We start from the raw sequence: 20,640 nt of genomic DNA on the forward strand, positions 1-20,640 counted from the left end.
CTAAAGTGAGCCACCATTTGTGTAACTCTTTCTGACTCCTTCTCCTTTAGATCTGAATCCCTGATTAGACTTCTGACATTTGTCTCTGTTTTATTTATGAAATGTGGTCATTTCATTGATGTGACTCTTAGACTTTTTTATGAATAAAGTAAAATTTTAAAAAATCAACATTGTACTGGCAAATTATAGCACTTCTTTTCTGAGATATACAGTGTCTCAGATGAACAGTTTGTGAGAGTAGCCGTCAGAAATGTTTGGTCTGCAGCCTGACTCATCTAGTCAGATGGGGATCCTCGTTGGGGGGATTCCTACTGTCATTGCAAAGTTTGCACATTTCGAGCCACTGCTGTTGCTTCACATTTGTAAGACCTCAAGGGCCCCCTACAGACATGCTTGGTGACAAGCTATGTTGTAAATGTAACATGTCCTTTCAAAAATGTTTCTAACTTTGATCATGTACCAGGCAAAACCATCAAAGATTTGTTGCTTACTTAATCTTCAGTGGGCTACTTTTTAACACTAGGGAGATTGTGTTGTTTGAAAAGTTACGGTATCGAATATCGAAAAAGTATGGACATGCTTGACCAAGTATGGTCTTAGTCAGTCCTGGTCAAATAAAAATCTGCTAACAGATTGTAGTGACACATCTTTCAGATTTATTCAATCTTTGCTGCACCGCACAACGCCCTTCAGTTCCGCCCAAAAGGGAAATGACGCCGGTGCAGAAAATGGCGTCCGTAAAGCCTGAGATCCGCTGTAGTGTGTTAGCCGTTTAATTTGCAGGCGAGTGGGGGGTCTCTTCGTCTGGCAGATGGACGATAACATGGCAGTGCACCGCTGCCGTCCGCTTTCTTGATTCCGGAATAGAACCCGCAACTTCATGTCCGAGGGAGCCAGAGCTGCCTGGTCGAAGAGGGGTTGTGGGGATTCGCACCGCCGAGGTGAGACGGCTGGATTTTAGCAGCTAAGCTAAAGCTGTTACCCCGGTGGAGAGCAGTGTCTGATCCCCCGTAGCTCCTGTCACCACAGCTGAGAATCGTGACAGTTAATTTGACTAACCATATAGCCAGCTACAGAGTACAATACGTGTATTTATCAAATTTAGTCAGTAGGAGCGATACATTTGGCGCGTGCTAACATGATCACCTTCATCCCCGGACAGCAGAGTGGTTTGTGTACCGTTATGTGTAGCCTTTGTTTTGGACACTAATCTTAGCGTTGACGGTCTCTGTAGCACAGTTTTTGATATTGTTGTGGTAAAATTGAAGAAGTTAACATAGGCCAGCTTCTCAGATGCACCGATGGCTGTTTATGTCTACAGTATAAGAAGTTATTTACTTGGTTTAAAGCTACTCCTTTGGTAGCGTTTCCACTTCCTTTAGCAATGCTCTGCCAGCTGGTGTTGCGGTTTAAAGAGCGACCGTGTGAACTGGCGACTGCCAGAGTCATCACTAGGGTTCTCTCACACCAAAGTTAAAACTTCGACATGATATTTGGTTAAAATGAACTATATTGATACATGCTTCTAAAACACAGCAACACAAATAAAATCTTTGGCACTTATTATTGGAGCCTTTCTAGTTTTGTCAAATTGTGCAAGCAAACTGCCAAACACTAAACACATTCGTCAGCAACGTCTCCGTACGAAAACTTAACGGAAGATATTTTTGCAATAAAGGCAACACAAATGCGTGTGCTTTCACTGTTTATCGATTTACTCCTTTTCATAGCAATTTTTTTTTCTAAAAAAAAAGTGTACTTTTTCTAAAGTTTCGGTACTTTTTTATACCCTTTAGTTTTCGTTTGCCTAGCTCTGTTGGTCTATGGTCTGAATGTTAGCCAAGCAATATCACATCACAAGGAGTAATATTGTACCGAATGTCGACACTTAGACAAGAGTTCCAAGTATAAAGACCAACAGAGAATATTTCTAGATGATTGAATGCTGAAAAAGACGGACACGAATTATCAATTTATTTATTAAAATGATAGGTATTATGCGTTTGAGTCGAAAAGTATTTTAAAAGGTTAAGTGGTGAAAGCTTTTTTATACCTCAAGCAAATGTTTATTTTAAATAAATAAATGTTTAAAGAGTGTATTTTGACTTTATTATAAAAAACTAAAACAAAAAACGCTCGTGAAGGCTTTCAACGGCTGTTGTTATTACGGCAAGAGCCGCATCCGGTTAAATGTCACCAATTAACACGGTTGCTCCTTAAACCAGAACGCCTGCCAAAACGCTTTTCAACTCCTCTCGTTATCACGATAACGGACACAAATTCCAATCTAGATTCAAAACGAGTAAATCGGACGTGTATCAAAATGATAGAACTCTAACAGGAATGGTCTTTATTAACCAAACAGTCCGTTAGCTTAGCTGCTGGCCGTGTAGTGTAGTGTTTGTGTATCACTGCTGGAGCCGAGCCTGTTGCCAGCTGAGCTCGGCTGCAGTGACAGACACAGAGCAGGCTCACAACCTGTTGTTGTTTTTCCTCCACACTAAAGAGGCAAGCCCAGGTCAGGTCAGTCCGAGGGCCAGATTTCTTAAAACGAAAGTACACGGAGACTTATACGGATTTAAAGAGCATGTGTCATTTTATTTACTGAGTCAACTGAGTAAGAGTTCCCTGGAAATGCTTGACGTTCTTTGGGAATAGAATAGAAAATACTCTATCGTCTGCTAATGCATGCAAATGGAAGAAATTGGTCTTGTGTAATGTGGTGCCATTTAAACACGGGGGGTAGGATATTCAAACAAAGTGACACATTTAATAAATCATTTTCACCCACATTCTGAAAGCAGCATAAAGAATAAAACAAATAGAGTGGCATTGAAACAAGCCACAATGTTATTAAAGTAAATACTCAAGGACTGTAAAGGATCTTTTCAGGTGTTGGATTTCTTTTAAATTCAGGGCCACAAAACATCTTTAAAAAGTCTTATTTTACCTGGCTGTGAGTGATCTTACTTTTCATATGGCACCAAGAGCAAGTCATATCTAGATACTCTGTCAAGCTGACAATATCTTGTTAGTTTTATATCAAAATATTGGAGGATTTTTTTGATTTCGGGTCAATTTACAGTGTTTTACAGCTTTTCCAGCAGTGTATAAGGTTTGCATTCACAATCTGGAAAACAGTTGTAAAGGAGATGTCGGGGAAATGCAGGGTCTATGTGGCTTCAAGATGCAAAGTACAGATTAGCGGGGTATACAATGAGTATGAGGTGACAAAATTTTTTAAAGGCTTTCAAATAGGGATGCTCCGATACCACATTACTCCAGACAAGTGCAACTACTTGCATTTGAGTACTCACTGATTCCGAGTACAAGTAAGAGTACTTGGTAATACCACAGCTGTTCTTGAAATTGTTTTAAAAGTTTGTTTTATTTTCATAGATGTTTCTCATCCCTCCTCTTGACCAGTTATCAGTGCATAGATTTCATTCTCCTAATTTTGTCATAAACATTATGTTAAAATCACCAGAATGCAGACATGGCTCCTGCTTTGTCGACATACTGAATACAGTATCTTCAATGTATTTTTTTTTTCTTTCTTTTTTTAAGATTTATTTTTGGGCATTTTTGTGCCTTTATTAGATAGAGGAGGACAGTGGATAGAGTCGGAAACAGAGTCAAGAGTGGGGGAGAGACATGCTGTAAAGGGCCTCAGGCCGGATTCGAACCCCAGGCCACCCGTGTACATGGGGAGCGCCTTTAACCACTAGCCCACCTGCTCACCAGTATCTTCAATGTTTTAAGAGTACCAGTACAAGTACTTAGGCTAGGTTTGGTATCTGTGCATCCCTACTTTCAAACATGAGATGATGGGAATAATAGCTCTGGAGTCGCTGTAAAAGCACAGATGATACACAATGCAAGAATTGTATTAAATTTGTTTTTTAAAAAATGTACAGCAACCGTGCTGCATGTATGATATCGGCAGATAATCATTTGTAAATATTGGCTGTAAGAATGAAAAAGTGAAGTTCAAGGCTGGACCAACAGACCTACATCAGCTGAAGTCTTTTTCTTGATTCATCATTATTTCTTTCATTTGAAAGTGTTTTAAAATTTCATGATTCATTTATACTTAAATGCTAAATAGTGTGTTTTAAGGACAAAAGAGTTAGGTAGGTACCACAATCAAATGTCAGAATCGATAATGGTATCAGCTAAGATTAATTAGTAAAATTGCCATATCAGATATTGGCAATATTCAATCTCATGCATACCTACAGCAAAATAACCCAAAGAACATCACCAAAAACCTCAGGAGAAAAACCCTAGTAAAAATCTGACTATACAGTATATGTTGGGTTATTTACAACCTAAACATCATAATAACCCCAAACCCTCCTAACAGTTTTCCCCCTTGCCCCTTGGTTTGTTGCTTGTGTTGACATGGACTAGGAACAAGGTCAAAGGAAGATGACAAGGAACCATGAGTGTAGGGCAAGAAGAATTTCTTTCTTTCATATCTCAACATGGCTTGTTAGATCAATTTACAAAGTGGAGCTTGTGTTGTTTGAAATGTTATACTCTGTCAGCACAAAGGCAAAATTATTCAGCTCACAGCCATTTACAGCTTGTTAGTACAAAGTGCCACACTTTCATTTCTCTGCATGTAAACGAAAAGTGCTAGATTCTACAAGGGGGGACTGAAATTTACAGTATAGAGAGTTAGATAGTAAATATATGCAGTGTATACAACCAGAGTGTGATGCTGCACCATGCAGCGTGATGTCAAACACTTGCATGCTGTCAGGACACGGTGTAAGAACCAAGATATCACAGGGCATCATAGGAGCCCAGCTGCACAATGGAGATCATGAGGATCATAGATTTAAGCGGATGATATCTATTGTAAATTCACTAAATGTTTATATTCACAAAGGGCACTGCTAATAAAAGCTGAAAGTTGTGATTAATGGCTATTATAAGCTACAATTTTCCCACATAAATGTTGCACTGCCTTTCAGTGATGTTGGGACAGGTGTGTTTGTTTGCAGCCTGTCAGTTTCCTGCCTAGGTTAACCACTTAGGAAAGTTTTGCCTCAAGTAGACACTGAAGTACTCATAGCGTGATAAGATTATAAAAGTCAGTCTACTTTCAGTATTGCTGTACTCTATTTTAAGTGATTTTGCTGACGTCAGAGTCATGTAATGCACCCACTGGGTGCACTAAAATTTATATCAACAAAAGTGTGTTTACAAATGCCAAATTTTCCCACTGAATTTATCTTCTACTTCTTAGGGATTCATAAACTATAGTTTTATAAATATTTCTCAAATGCCATCATGTATCAGGAAGAAAGTGGTCTCCATTAGATTCTGGTCATAGCTAACCTTTGGCTCAAGTTGAATGCCTTTAGAATTAGTTTTTCTTTTCAGTTGTAGTGGTAAATGTGACCAAATAAATTAACCAGACCTAGGATAATCAGTTTTTAATGAATTTGCAAAGATCAGCAGAATGTTAATTGGCAATAGGTGCAAATTTTGCTTGTTTTCCGTGATCAGATATGAGGATTTCATTGCATCTGTCTTACATGAGAATCTCTGTGTTTGAAGCTGCATGGTTGATTAACTAAATGTCATCAGAATTTACAGACAGTATGTTGAACTTTTGAGGTAATGGTTGATAAAATATTAAATCAGTAAATTGAGAATAAGGTCAAGATATGAACTACCACAAAATAATGAGTCAGCCTTAAAATGTCTAAACAGAATGAAGGAAAGATTTTTTTGATGTTGTGTTCTACAAAAAGCATACCAGCCTAACTTGTTTGACACTTTTTGTTTTGATTATTTCCCCTGTGTTTGGTATGAAACTTAAAATCCCTCCACGGTAAATGTGGCATGTAAATGTTTGGAATGGAACATGTGATGGTTTTGTTGTCTTCTTCCTCCTCTGGTGTCTAACTCTCTCTCGTCTCCTCTGTTAGAACCAGGGAAACATAAACACAGGAAATGCGAGCGGCCCCTTAGCGCTCAGCTGTCAAAGCCTGTGATTGTTCGCCCGGGCTCCAAAAGGTATGATCATTCACTCTGCAGAGCTGCATGTTTGACTTCAACCAGAGGAAAGCTCTTCTGTCACTGTTAACTCAGCTTGCATGTTACCCATCATTCCTCTGGTTCCACAACAATCACATTTATTTCTATTCCCTGGCATAGAGCTTGATGGGTAAACAAGGGTTTTGAGGTCAGAGACTTTTGTAGGCGTAATTCCTACACTGCATGCTAATAAGGTATTTCTGGAATTTAAACCTTGGCCTTATATCTAACTAACTAGGGGTTTCCAGACAGAGGTACAGAGAGTTTTGAAATTGGAAGGGGAAAAAAGAAAATGGTGAAACGGTAATAAAGCAGGAATCCCCATCTTCATTGAGGTAGAGTTACTATTTTGTAATCTGGTGTGAAGAGAGCGATGCTTCTCATTCTGCCATCAGTGTTTATTAAAGTCTGGCTCTTTAGGAATCTGAGCTGTAATATCAACATTTAGAATAACATTGTAAATCTATCTGTGTCAAAAAACCTTTTAGTTGACATTATTTTAATTGGACATGTTGGCCCTGAAGATTAAATGCTGCAACAGCAGCCCTTTTCTTTGTTGTCGAATTTCAAATGGTTTTGTACCTCTATGTCAGAGATATACTTGCTGTTCACTACAAGAAAGCACATGCATTATGGCATCCTATGCGTTGGTTATCATAGGCTTTGGACCTCTTCAAAAAAAACGCGATGCAGACACATTATATGCATACATGTGTGTTATGTAGAGATAGAGGGGATGTGAGTGTGAACACAGCAGCAGAGAGAACAATAGGAGAAATATTTTAAAGACAAACCAAAAACAGAGTTATTATGGTATGTTATTAGCAGAGTTCATAGTGGCTTTTAAGCTGTAATATTTACACCCCTGTCATGTTTGGCTTCACTGTAAATGTCTCTGTGCTGGCTTCAGAGGTAGTAAGAGAGGCTTAAAAGAGTGTAAAAAGGGATCAGCAGAGCCAGCATGTGGAGCCCAGTGTTGTGTTGTTTTGCCCAATTTCCCACAAAGCCAAAACACACTGCAAATAAACAGACTGGGATGTGTAATCAAGCCGTTGCTAGGTATTAATAAGGATGGAAATAAATTCTGTTTTAGACATTGACAAATTCCAGGAATAACATCAGTGTATTGGTTAGATGAGTGACAGTGTAAACAGGTGACTTTCTGCTGAGAGCATCCGTGGCCGCATACAAATTCTTATTGTTTCATGAAATACATGATGAGAATGATTTGACATTATCATGAAAATTTAAAGAGTCTGTTACAAGAACTGTTCTGTTTTTAACAGCTGTTGTGACAACGACATCTACAAATGCATTTTACTGAAAGTCACCAGTTAACATGATTACTAATTAAAGCAAAACACCAATTGCCATCGCTGCTGTGCATGGAGGAGAATGCTAGAGAAGCAAAGTGCTGACAGTGTGTTCCTACACTGGTCATGAGTCACCTGAGCTGATCCAATGTTACTTTGATTATTGATGATCATTTTATTAGTTTTGAGATCAGAATTAACAACATGCTGAGAAAAAGTATTCACTCCCTCCTTGGATATTTCACCCTTCTATAATTTTAAAAATTTATGGTCAATATAATTTTTTGACAAAAAATTACAAAAAACTCTGTCAAAGTGAAAACAGATTTCTTCAAAGTACTGCCATTTAAATAAAAATATTCAATATAAAATAAATGACTGCATAAATGCTCACCCCCTTCAAGTCAGTATCTAGCAGAGTCGCCTTTGGCTGCAATTACAGCACTGAGTCTGTGTGGATAGGTCTCAGCCAGGCTCAAACATCTGGACACAATTTTACTCCATTCTTCTTTGCAAAACTGCTCCACTTCTGTCAGGTTGCACAGGGATTGGGCATGAACAGCCCTTCTCAAGTCCATTCACAAATTCTCTATTGGATTGAGGTCTGGGCTTTGACTCGGCCACTTCACAACATTCACCTTGTCTTTCAACCATTTATGTGCAGCTTTCTCTGTATGCTTCAGCTCATTGTCGTGCTGGAAAATAAATCTTCTCCCTAGCCATGGTTTTCTTGCAGACTGAAGATTGTCCTCAAGGATTTTCATATAAACTTAAAATAAAAAGTAAGGCAGTTTGTGTTTGGTACATTATTTCTTTGTTGTAACAATGCTTCTTGGTAATAAATCTTATTCCGTTAGAAAGCCTGTTTATTACCAAACACAAATTGCCTTACTTTTTGTTTTAAGTTTATTTTGCCGCCTTCATTTTACCATCTACCTTTACAAACCTTCCAGGTCCGGCTCCTGAGAAGCATCCGCACAGCATGATGCTGCCACTGTGTGCTTCACAGTGGGTATCTTGTCCGATAACCAAAAAGCACCATTTTGGTCTCATCAAACCAAAGAACTTTCTTCCACCTGACCATGGAGTCTCCCACATGCCTTTTGGTGAACTACCGTCCAGATTTAATCTGAGTTTTCTTCAACAGTGGCTTTCTCTTTGCCACTCTCCCATAAAGCCTTGACTGGTGAAGAACCCGGCCAACAGTTGTTGTATGCAGAGTCTCTCTAAGCTGCTGAAGTTTGTAACTCCTTCAGAGTAGTCATAGGTGCCTTGGTGGCCTCCCTCACTAGTCTCCTTCTCACATGCTCACTAAGTGTGTGAGGATGGCCTGATCTAGGCAGGTTTACTCATGTTCCGTATTCCTAGAGTTTCTTGTTGATGGATTTAACTGAACTCTGGGGGATGTTCAGTGCATAGGAAATTTGTTTGTATATATCCTCTGACCTATACTTTTCAATAACATTTTCTTTGAGTTGCTTGGAGTTTTCTTTTGTCTTTAATGGTAGCCAGGAATACTGATTAAGACCCTCCAGACACAAGAGTTGAGAACGACAGCTCTAGAGGCTTCCTCCAGTAACATCTGTCAGGTCCAGGGGAGTATATTTAACAGAATAAATGAAAGCACGGTGTTACAGCAAGTATATCTCCAGCTTCCATCATTCATATCAAGATTCAGTGAAAATTGGGCCAAGGTTGAAAACATGGAAATTACCCTTTAATACATTTGGCCAGTGCTCTATAGCAGACATGATGGCCACCTAAGTATACCTTTGCTGCACTGTTGTTTCCACTGATAATAAAAAGATAAGTTATGATCAAAGTTGTAATGAACTGAAATAATCCTTTAATCCTCACTTAATTAAAACATTCATCTCATATCATGTCATTTCATTTTGATAAACAGAATCATGATAAATAATCCTGCAGATGAAGCTTTGTTGTGCTGCTTTTTTTTATATGAAGAGAAAAAATGCATTAAGGCCAAAACTATGTGGACACCTCCTCCTCTCACTACACATGGCTGTAATGCCCAGGTGTCCACATACTTTTGTCCATGTTTAAAGATGTCAAACCTGCTCAGAAGTTTTGTACGGCTGTTTTTACCACAGGCATTCATGCTTTAATGTGGCCGTTGTGTTGGCTTTGTCGTTTAGGTGATTGACGCTCAGAAAAGGGACATTGTTAGCATCTACAGGACACAAGGGGCACTGTCCTCTGATTGGCTCGGACAACCCCCTCTGACATGCCCGTGGCCAATCAGAGGTGAGTGTGCTATGTGTGTGTGTGTGTATATTCATTTGAGCGACTGAAGACGTGTTTGATTTGACTTGAAAGTCTGCAGAATGAAAGCGAAGTTTGTCTGATATTTTTTCTTTTTGTTTGTGTGCGATTGAGTTTTTCATGCTATAGAAAGTAAATGAACATGCAGGATGCTTTCTTTTCTTTCTTTTTCTGTTTTTCTGTACCACCCGCTCTGTGTTGTTGCAGTGGAGCGGGTTATTTCCCCAGTGGCTCAGAGCAGAAACACTCTCATTTGGTTGTGAAAGAGTAACTGCCTGTTTGGATGCTGCAGCTGAAGTGCTGAGCTTTTAATGCTGGACGTCCTATTGAATGCCCTTCTCGGCCCGGTCTCACCTTTTTGCAGCAGCACACAAACAGAGCCATTACCTCTGAGAGACTCTTAGTTATGTGCAGCTGACTTAATTTACATAACTTTTATTTCTAGTTTGTCTCAGCTTATTTTTGCTTTAGACAGCTGTGAACAAGTTCAGTGACGTGACCTTTAACGCTCTCACACCTCCCTCTTTCCACCTGCTCCTGCTCGGCTCTCCTTCATGCCTCCAGGTGTGTTATGTCGGGGGCAGATGTGGAGGTGTACCTGTCCCAGGTGCACGATGGAAGTGTGTCATCGGGCTTCCGGGCGCTTTATGAGGAGCGTCTGCTGCTGGATGTCACACTGTTGATAGAGGAGCACCACTTCCAGGTACACAACTCAAACAGAAGACACTCACATAAGGGTGTTTCTTTAAATGCATGCTGTTAATCCAAGAATGTAAGCCTTTCTTTCATGCCTGTCCATGGTTATGATTGTTAAAAAAACTCCCTGGATTTTAGAAAATCTTCTTAGCTTCTTTGGAGTTGAATTAAAATAAGATGCAGGCAAATGTAAGATTAGAAAAAACGTTTTTCATTCCCATTGAGAGAGGTCGATTTCTTTTAAGTCCTTATTTCTTCAAGCAGGAGTTTGAAGAAGTCATCGCAGAAGGCAGCTTTTGAAAAACATTTCAGGAATGGATGGGAAGAATTTACGGATGAATAGTCTTTATTTAATTTACAGAGCAAAGAAGGTCCACACTAAAAGCTGTTCGCGTCTGTTAGAGCTGTTCTTAAAGGCTCTTTTTCTGCAATAGTCCAGTTTTTTTCCTCTTTTTTGTTTGCATCTGTATGCTAATAACTTTATACAGTCTATATAGAGAATTGTGTGAAAATAAATCACAGATGAATACAGGCGAGACTGTTCAATATGATTTCTTCTTCCACCAAGTAAGATTGAAGAGGATAAACAATACATGTACAAAGAAATATAATATGCAGCAGGCCTTTGCGATAAGGCTTAAACATCACATCATGGAATTTTCAGCACAAGGAAGAGGTCCCTCCAGAATCTGGGACCTAGAAGAGTGGAGAGGCACAGAATCCATGTTGCTCGAAGTCCAGTGTGAAGTTTCCACAGTCAGTGATGATTTGGGCTGCCATGGCATCTGCTGGTGTTGGTCCACTGTATTTTCTGAAGTCCACAGTCAACGCAGCCATCTACCAGGACATTTTAGAGCACTTCATGCTTCCTTGAGCTGACAAGCTTTATGGAGATGCTGATTTCATTTTCCAGCAGGATTTGGCACCTGCTCGCACTGTCAAAGGTACCAAAAGCTGGTTCAATGACCATGGTGTTACTGTGCTTGATTGGCCAACAAACTGGCCTGACCTGAGCCCCATAGAGAATCTATGGGTTTTTGTCACGAGGAAGATGAGAGACACCAGGCCCAACAATGCAGATGACCTGAAGGCCGCTATCAAAGCAACCTGGGCTTCCGTTATGCTTGAGCAGCGCCACAGGCTGATTGCCTCCAGGCCACACCGCATTGATGCAGTAATTCATGCAAAAGGAGGCCCAACCAAGTATTGAAGGCATAAAAATCAACATACTTTTCAGAAGCCTGACATTTCTGTTTAAAACATCCTTATGAACAGTCAGTTTTGAAATAACTGTTCAGCAAAAAAATCTGCTGGCTTGGATTTTTTAGGGGTTAAACTGCTATTGACTAAAGCACATTTCCTGATGTGGGCATTCATGATAAAAGCATCTGATAAAAATGACAACAGACTTTAATCATGAAGAACTTTACAGAAATAGCGTGTTTATTCATTGATTTACCTTGGCTTTAGCAGCAGTACCATTGATTTTACACGGCTAAAGAGTTTACAGGTTCCACCCTGACCTCGCTTAATGCCATAGCCTGGATCTTTGACTCATTGTGGACTTAAAATAAGAGTCATGAATTAAACACACCTTTAAGTTTAAGCCATTGTAAGATGAGGCTCTTACAACTGGGCTCAAGATAAAACAAAACCATTCAAAAGCAGCACACAGTGTGTGTTAAAACTGTAGACAGGCTAATAGAGACGCTTTGCAAAGTGAGCACACTTGCTGTATGTTGAGTGAAAACAACATGCTTGTTTTACCTGTTTACTGTGCTGCTCATTATTTACAATGGCATGACTGGTTGTCATTTTGTTAGCTGCCCAGCTGCTCGTGATGCTTGAATAGAACATGCAGATCAGTGGACTAAGACCTCACTGTTGTCTTTTACATATCACTCTGCTATTCTAATGGTGGTGGTGGTTTGTCTCGTTTGCTCTACAACACAATGCATGCATTTAAACTGGTGATGACAGCATTTCTTAAATCCATTCCATGGCAGAAATTTTATCGGTGATTGATATCAGTTTACCATCAACCACTAATATAAATAGCACTGTATGTATGCATTATATTGATACAAGGGATGCAACTCATGTCTAGCTATGGCAGAAGGCTCTGTTAATGTTTCTTTCTGGCGTCCTTCCTCCTTCAGGCCCACAAAGCACTGTTGGCCACGCAGAGCGACTACTTCCGGGTCATGTTCACCGCAGACATGAGGGAGAGGGACCAGGACAAGATCCACATGAAGGGGTTGACAGCTGCAGGGTTCGGACACATCCTCCGCTTCATGTACTACGGCTCTTTAGAGCTCAGCATGCCCACGGTTCAAGAGATCCTCCAGGTAAAGATCAATAACCCTGTGACAGATAATCTATCTTTGTTGGGTTTGTGATTGAAACAAAACTCTAAAGCCCAGTTCAGACCAAAGATGAGCAGAAACTTGCAATAGGCCCCTCTTGAACGTTCTAAAAGTCCACCAGATCACACCACTGTGACTCAATCTAAAGACATTTATTTCTTAAGTTACTGTGCAATAAGTATGTCTCTTCAACAGGGAGAGTATTGCACAATAACTGTTTTTTCCTGCCTTTTTTTAAAATCTGATAATGCATAACATCAGACTGTATGATTCCTGCTTAGCATGATCTCAGTGTCATCATCATAAACAAAATTTGACAGCACCTAGAAACACAAAATGCTTTGTCAGCTGAGTCTTGTCATCACTAAGATATCTGCTGACAATAACATATTTCCTATGTTTACATTTAGCTTCTACAGCTTTGAATTTCCCGTGTATTAGCTTACATAGCACCAAACATTTGCAGCTCGTGAAGGAGACAGAAGGGTGTACAGGCTGAAGTTCTTGTTTGAAAACTTAAAAAATAATTATTTAAAAATGTCCAAAATTCACAGCATGGTTTCATCCACTTAAAGCAAGTATTTTTTGGCATTTATGGCCTATGAAAAAAAAACATATAATTTATTTCCCCTTCCACATCTATTTGCTCATGCAATGAGCTTCCTGCAAATAAGTGCATCATTTGGCAGGCAACATCATCAGATGGCCTGATTCGAGCTTCATCCATTGGCAGCTACGTTCTAAAACAGTCTTGTCATGTTGTGAATCTTTGGTCTGAACTGGTCTTAAAGAAATGAAACAACATCATTTTATACCCCTTCCCTTCACTCCTCCATCTCCTTCTTGCCGTTTGTCCCTGCAGGCAGCGATGTATGTCCAGCTGACGGAGGCAGTGGAGTTCTGCTGCTCCTTCCTCCTGGCAAAGATCTGCTTGGAGAACTGTGCAGAGGTCATGCGTCTACTGGAGGACTTCAGTGTTGGAGTTGAGGGCGTCCAGGAGCAACTCGACAACTTCCTACTTGATAACTTTGTCCCTCTCATGAGCCGACCCGATTTCCTGTCCTACCTCAGTCTGGAGAGACTGCAGGTATGATTGTCTTTCAAACATTTGATGGACAGATTTGGATGTTTTTTAATCTTTAAGTCTGTTTTAACTTGTTTTGGTGGATAAATTGACAAGTAAGCTCTGTGGTTTCATTCACAACTTTGTTGTCAGCCTTTTTACATCATGTCTTGCCTCCTGGAAACCCTCTCTCACTTTCTATCCAGCTGTGTAATGAAGACTAAGTTCTCTCTCTTGAAAGTTCACTCTTTTTTTCTCTCTGACCCAGGCATACTTGAACAGCAATGCTCTGAGTCGCTTCCCAGAAATCGAGCTGTACGAAGCTGTTCAGGCGTGGCTGCGACATGACCGGCGGCGCTGGAGGCACACGGACACCATTGTGCAGTCCATCCGCTTTTGCCTCATGACCCCTGCCAACATCTTTGAGAAGGTCAGCGCTGCTATCTGACAGGTTTGAAGACAGCAGAGAGTGAGAATGTCCTGCAGGTTCACTGATGTGTCCGTCTCTGTTTAAAGGTGAAGACGTCAGAGTTTTACCGGTACTCCAGGCAGCTGAGGCAGGAGGTCGATCAGGCGCTCAGCTACTTCCATGATGTCAACCAGCAGCCACTGGTGGAGACGCACTCCAACCGTATTCGCTCCGTCCGCCCACAGACCGCCGTCTTCAGAGGGATGATTGGACACAGTATGGTCAACAGCAAGATCCTTCTGCTGCAGCGCCCAAAGGTGTCTGAGAGATTGTCCATCTGCAAGAGCATGTGTGGCTGAGTGATGAATTCTGTATATAATAGCAGATTTGAAACTAGCACAAGTTAAATCAGACTTTATGTAAGTTAGGACACCAATCTTAAAGTATTTGGAGACATTGTGAAGTAAACATGGAGGAGACAGGCATAGTCCTTAAGACTGCTCAGACTTTCTGAGGAAATGACAAACAGCTGATAAAGAATCCCAACAATTTATCTACGAAGAGGTAAAACATGTTAACTCCTGCAGCACAAATTCAGTTTGTTATCACGATATATAGCTATGGGTATATCCTGAGTTATTCACATGTCAGAGTCAAATAGACTAATGAATATGAACTCCCCTTTTTAAAGATGGATATTTTGAAGTGCTTTGGAAATGCATGTCAGCTTAACTTTTATATGTCCGTCTAAAGCCAGAAAATCTTAAAGCAACTTCAGTACTCAATAATCAGTTGTTTTGTCATTGCAATGATCCAGGATTACCCAGTTCACATCATGATGCATCATAGGAACAGATCATTTATTTTAACACCCCTCGGCCATGACATCCTGGAGCAGCTCCTCTTCATCTGTTGAACAGTCAGACAGCAGCCACCCTTTGGCTTACCTTGGTAGTATTAGCCCAAGAAAAACTAATATTCTTGTGATTTATTTGCATTAACAGGCCTTAAGTTTGCTTAAGCAACAAACTTTTTCAGGTCTTCTCAGGTGAAGATGAAAACTATGTTGTTTTTTTTTAGTTTGCTTGTTGAATGGGGGTCAGATTGATCCCTTCTAAAGCATTTCAGGTAGATAGGGAGTCCTAATGCAGATTGGTTTGAAAAGCACAGGGTCTTTATTATTATTATTTTTTATTTAGTATGGATTAGCTGCACTTTTTTTTTACACATACCTGTTTTTTTGGACAAATATATCATTGTAAGAGTACTTAAGACAGGAGCTGTTGTGTCATTAGTGAGGATAACTTTGCACCTTGTTCTTGCTGTCAACATGGACTTCCATCCCTGCATACACCAAAGCCTGGTGATACATACTTGGTCAATAAGGGTGCACTCACATTAAGCTGGGCGCACACTGTGCGATTTACAACACATTCAGACATAAATTTTGTGTCGTATGACTCATTTTCGGTCTGACAAGGATGGATTACTGACATGTTTGATATTTTGGTCATAGGACTGCTATCTCACAGAGTGGGGCCACCAGCAGATTCTCAAACTTGGGGCCTTTTCTGTTTTATTTATTTTTGGGCTATTTGTGCCTTTATTCAGAGAGAAAAGAATAGTGTCTAGATTCAGAAACGAGGATGAGAGAATGGGAGAGAGACATGGGAAAAGAGCCAGAGGCCAGACTTGAACCTGGGCCGCCAATGTACATGGGATGCAGTCTGGTATCTGATTCGGTCTTGGGTTCAGTTTTTGTCTTGTCACCTTCAGGTTTGGTGGGAGCTGGAGGGACCTCAGGTGCCGTTGCGACCTGACTGTCTGGCCATCGTCAACAACTTCGCCTTCCTGCTGGGTGGAGAGGAGCTGGGGCCAGACGGGGAGTTTCACGCCTCCTCTAAAGTCTACCGTTATGACCCCCGACAGAACTCGTGGCTCCGCATGGCTGACATGTCTGTGCCCAGGTGAGAGGAGGCAGAAGGCTGGATGTTTTTTGTACTGAGTACTGACATGTTTCTTCTATTTTTGGTTCCTTTTGACCTCATAAATTCAAGGTGATTCTGCAGCTGCTCACAGACTCCCTGCCAGCTCACTCTAAATTCATGTATTCATAAATATTCATGTTGTCTACAGGTCAGAGTTTGCTGTGGGAGTCATCGGGAAGTTCATTTACGCTGTAGCGGGCCGCACGCGAGACGAGACCTTCTACTCCACCGAGCGCTATGACATCACAGAGGACCGCTGGGAGTTTGTTGACCCATATCCAGTGAACAAGTATGGCCATGAGGGGACAGTCCTAAACGGTAAACTTTACATCACGGGCGGCATCACGTCCTCCTCCACCTCCAAACAGGTGTGTGTGTTTGATCCGGGACGGGAGGCCGGAGGTGGGGGAGGAGGAGGAGGGAGCTCTGGCGGCTCGGACTCTCATAGGACACGCCCCGGTCGTGGTCCGCTGCTGCCTGGCACGCACACCAGCTGCTGGGAGAACAAATCCAAAATGAACTACGCTCGCTGCTTCCACAAGATGATCTCTCATAACGGGAAGCTCTATGTATTCGGGGGCGTGTGCGTGATCCTGCGTGCTTCCTTCGAGTCGCAGGGCTGTCCGTCCACCGAGGTGTACGACCCCGACACCGATGAGTGGACCATCCTCGCCTCCATGCCCATCGGCCGCAGCGGCCACGGTGTGGCAGTGTTGGACAGGCAGATCATGGTGCTGGGTGGCCTGTGTTACAACGGCCACTACAGTGACTCCATCCTCACCTTCGACCCTGATGAAAACAAGTGGAAGGAGGACGAGTATCCCAGGATGCCTTGCAAACTGGACGGTCTGCAGGTGTGCAGTCTGCACTTCCCAGAGTATGTGCTGGAGCACGTGAGACGCTGCAGCTGAGGTCTGCTTTTTATAGAAACAGGAATGCTCCATCTCCCGCTGGGATCAGGTGTTTCCAGGCGGAGACTCACTGACGCGCAGGCTTTTAATCCAGAGACCAGCACTTACCTGAGGGGAGGGAGGATGTCCGGGCCGTAGGTTTACTGCTCTTTATGAAGGCAGTGGAAACACGGCATGCTGTGACATCACATGTTAACAGTCAGCTTGAACATTTTCAGAAATAGCTTTCTCAGAAAAATAAGAAAAATATTAGTGGGGAGAAAAAAAGGTTTATGTTTGGACTGTGGTCAGTTTCCTATTCTACTACTCACCCTCTGTATTTAGGCTGCTGTCCAGTCAGGCTCACTGCAGAAACGCACTGGAAGCTTCACACTCACATATTTACCAACAGACCTGTAGGTGGTTCAGAGATCAGGGATGGGCTATGATTTTTAAATATTCAAACAGTCATTAATTCATAAAAACGACTTATCTCAATTAAAACTATATTTGGTCAGTTATTTTTACTGTTAATTGATTGTAATGTGCTACCAGACAGTGGCTGTACATTTACTAGCTGTCATTTGATAACAAAAGAAGAAGAAAGCAGCAATAACTAACGCAGCTGAGATGCTGAGCAACTAGGGTTGTGTCCAAAACTGCGTATTACACTCTACATACTCGAACTTTCATACTGCATGCTAAACTATCTCCTCATTTTCCCTTATCAAACAGAAGTCCATTTATTTCTACAGGAATCTCCTGATTTCTAACGTGGCTGCAAAACTCATCCCTTCAGTCGCTGATTTTGATTGTCCATTGAGTTTATATGATGATCCAGTTTTATGCTTCTACAAATCAGTGTTATGTCATTCTGCTAAAATATGGTCATGTGCTACATACAGTCCTAAATTTATCAGCTTGATATGGAGTTTAGCATGATTTGTCAGTCAGTATGAAGCACTGTCAGATTGTTTTGGCATGTAGGGCTGTCACAAGATATCGCACAATTAATCACATCCTTTTAGCACATTTTAAAATTCCACTATTTTGCATTTAAAATTGCTTTTGTGGCATTTTGAACTTTTCTGTCCTGTTTGGATGCCTGCTTTTATATGTAGAAGATTTTAACATGGACTCCTGCAAAAGGAAGTTGCATGGATTATAAAGGAAATAAGGGGACGGTAAAAAGTTTAATGTTTAATAACATAAGGTCAAGTAACTTCTGACTTGTTCACTGAGCTGTCATGAGTTTTTTAAAGTGAAATGAAACATTAAGGAGCAGTAGTGGACTTATTTTACATCACTAAGATGCTGACGTGGATTTACCAAAGTGTGCTGAAAGGGTCGACGAAGCCTGATATTAGTCCTGATTAAAAAACAAAACAAAACAAAAAATCTGCTCTAACTGTGGACCTTAATTGATCATGATTAATGAGATAAATCTTGACAGCCCCAATTTGTACATTTATGCCAAAAGTAAGAAGGCCCGACCTTGCATAGCAGATGGATACGCCCGTTTCCTTGTTTCTCACTGGCAAATCCATCTTGCAAAGCTCCACTCTGAACTGTTTGGCCCTGGTTAAAAAGTGACAGGACCAATCAGTGACAAGGGGCAGTACTTTCAGGCGCCGAGGAGTTGTGACGTAGCAAGCAGCAAAAGGAGTCCGTTGCAAATATGGCGGAAGAGATTAGCATGAATGCTGCTAAAGCTCCAGTTTTATAAGAACTTGATGACATTTCTTCATTAATAGAAGAACAAAGAACAGCAATGAATTGTTTTCTTTTGAAAAAAGGACAATCATGTACTAACATGTCTACAGTTGCCATGGTTCAGGTTATGCAGTTCTGTATGGAGTTTACTCCTCGTAGGGGCTCACCTCAGTAGCGGCTACGTCATGTCTCGTTGCTCTGATTGGCCCGTGAAGATGTGACAGAACGTTCATCCAATCGCCCGCCATCTTAATTAATAGCAGAACAAAGAACAGCAGTGAGTTGTTTTCTTTTTAGAAACGACAAAAGTCGTGTGCTGACATGTCTACAGTCGCCATGGTTCATATGCTGTTCTCTATGGAGTTTACTTCTCCGTAGGTGCACAGCTTGATAGCGGCTACGTCACGTGTTTTGTTGTTCTGATTGGCCCGTGAAGATGTGACGGACAGAACGTTCATCCAATCACCCTCCAAGGTTTTTTTCATAGGCTCTGCCCTTTCCCAAACGGTGTCTGAGTGGTTTTCCAGATGTGTGAAACAAATCCATCTGGTGTGCCAAGTTAAAGGGGGCCTAATTAGCAAAAAATTCACTTAGTTTACTTTTTAGTGAAATATTTCTCCAAACATGCTGTGTTTCTAGCAGGCAAACTTACTCACTTATTTATTGATACATATTATTAATCATGTTTTTGTCTGTATTTCTCCAAACAAATATTTCAAAATACTGAAAAACTGCAAAAATGATCCTCCCTCCATGGCTACAGGTAGTTTTTATCAGCCTGCCTATCCTCAAAAGCTGCTCTTCTTTGTTTCAGACACTTAAAGCCATCATCTATTTATTTTACAGATACAGACATTTGTCACATGCATAAGTGGAAACGAGGGGGTAACTAGTTGGTATACAATTCCTTTATACTTACTATGAAAAATGCTGGTGAGTCAATCAGTCCATGTCGAATCAGTCCATCAAACATGTCTTCAGTATTAATACACTGGTGGTGTTATTGAACAGCTTTTAAAACATTACTGTGTGGCAACTTTTGTTTTTGTCAGCTGACCAGCCTTAGTGCAGCCAGGGTGATCCTGTTCCATTCTTGAAATTCAGGTTAATCTAGGAAACACGTGAGCAGTTCTCACATACACAAAATGTGGCACATATGTGATGTCACATTTGGTGTGAACAGAGTGAAAGTTTGCAGTTTTGGACACCTTGTTAAAAATTTTTAAGTAAATGATGAGTTAATTTATCTGTGTATCTCAGCAGTGTGAAGGGAAACTAGGTCAAAATAACTGTGAGGCAATGCTAAATCGGCTAGCCTGTTATAGACATTTTCCATAATGTGATAGCATTAAGCTAACAAAGTAAAATTTATATCCTGGTCCTTCTCCTGAAATGCTCATCCCTGTTTCTTATCATCTATCATATAAACATGCAGCTCATATCTTGTCTGAATCAGGTTTTAGAGCTTCCTTTGACATATTCATAGACAAAAAACATCCAGTTTATCTATAATTAAGATGATCATGTTGAGAAATAAGTTAGTGTTAAAATATTAGAAAAGCTTTTTCAAACAATCAACTAAAGCCCTATAAGATATAACAGCAAGTTAAAGCATATGATGAGGTATATAAACCAGATATAAACTCTATATAAAGTAGTGTAGCTTCCTGTCTCCCTATATACAAAGCAAAGAGAATATTTAAATATTTCCAGCTCCAAACATTCAGATTTTTTACTCACACGATAAGTTTACGCTTCCAGTGCGTTCCAGCTTTTAGTCCTAACTCTGCTCTTTACTCCCAGATACCCATCATGCCGTGCTCATGTTCATATTACATCTCCATGTCTCTCCATGAAACCTCTCC

At 40.8% G+C, this 20,640-nt stretch overlaps 1 protein-coding gene across 3 annotated transcripts; it reads left to right on the top strand.

Moving 5' to 3' along the window:
- Nucleotides 1-728: 728 nt before the first annotated feature.
- Nucleotides 729-18,853, top strand: klhl15 (kelch-like family member 15). 3 transcript variants are annotated; one of them, XM_041814306.1, is made up of 10 exons: nt 890-941; nt 5,946-6,033; nt 9,524-9,632; nt 10,215-10,353; nt 12,506-12,694; nt 13,575-13,799; nt 14,044-14,205; nt 14,292-14,501; nt 15,961-16,151; nt 16,321-18,853. In XM_041814306.1, the coding sequence occupies exons 3-10, from the start codon at nt 9,613-9,615 to the stop codon at nt 17,081-17,083; spliced, it is 1,899 nt and encodes a 632-aa protein (XP_041670240.1). In that variant the 5' UTR covers nt 890-941; nt 5,946-6,033; nt 9,524-9,612; the 3' UTR covers nt 17,084-18,853. The 3 variants fall into 3 exon arrangements, with proteins under 3 accessions (XP_041670238.1, XP_041670240.1, XP_041670239.1); XM_041814304.1 differs by lacking the exon at nt 9,524-9,632 and having other exon boundaries at nt 729-941; XM_041814305.1 differs by lacking the exons at nt 890-941; nt 9,524-9,632 and adding an exon at nt 971-1,169.
- Nucleotides 18,854-20,640: the final 1,787 nt, after the last annotated feature.

Source organism: Cheilinus undulatus, linkage group 19, assembly GCF_018320785.1.
Source record: "Cheilinus undulatus linkage group 19, ASM1832078v1, whole genome shotgun sequence".
NCBI lineage: Eukaryota > Metazoa > Chordata > Actinopteri > Labriformes > Labridae > Cheilinus > Cheilinus undulatus.

Bases quoted from the DNA above. Each gene is read 5' to 3' on its own strand.
- klhl15 (XM_041814304.1), top strand. From the start codon at position 881: ATGTCCGAGGGAGCCAGAGCTGCCTGGTCGAAGAGGGGTTGTGGGGAT. The intron at 10,354-12,505 runs GTACACAACTCA...TTCCTCCTTCAG, and splicing joins TAGAGGAGCACCACTTCCAG to GCCCACAAAGCACTGTTGGC. The intron at 14,502-15,960 runs GTGTCTGAGAGA...TGTCACCTTCAG, and splicing joins TTCTGCTGCAGCGCCCAAAG to GTTTGGTGGGAGCTGGAGGG.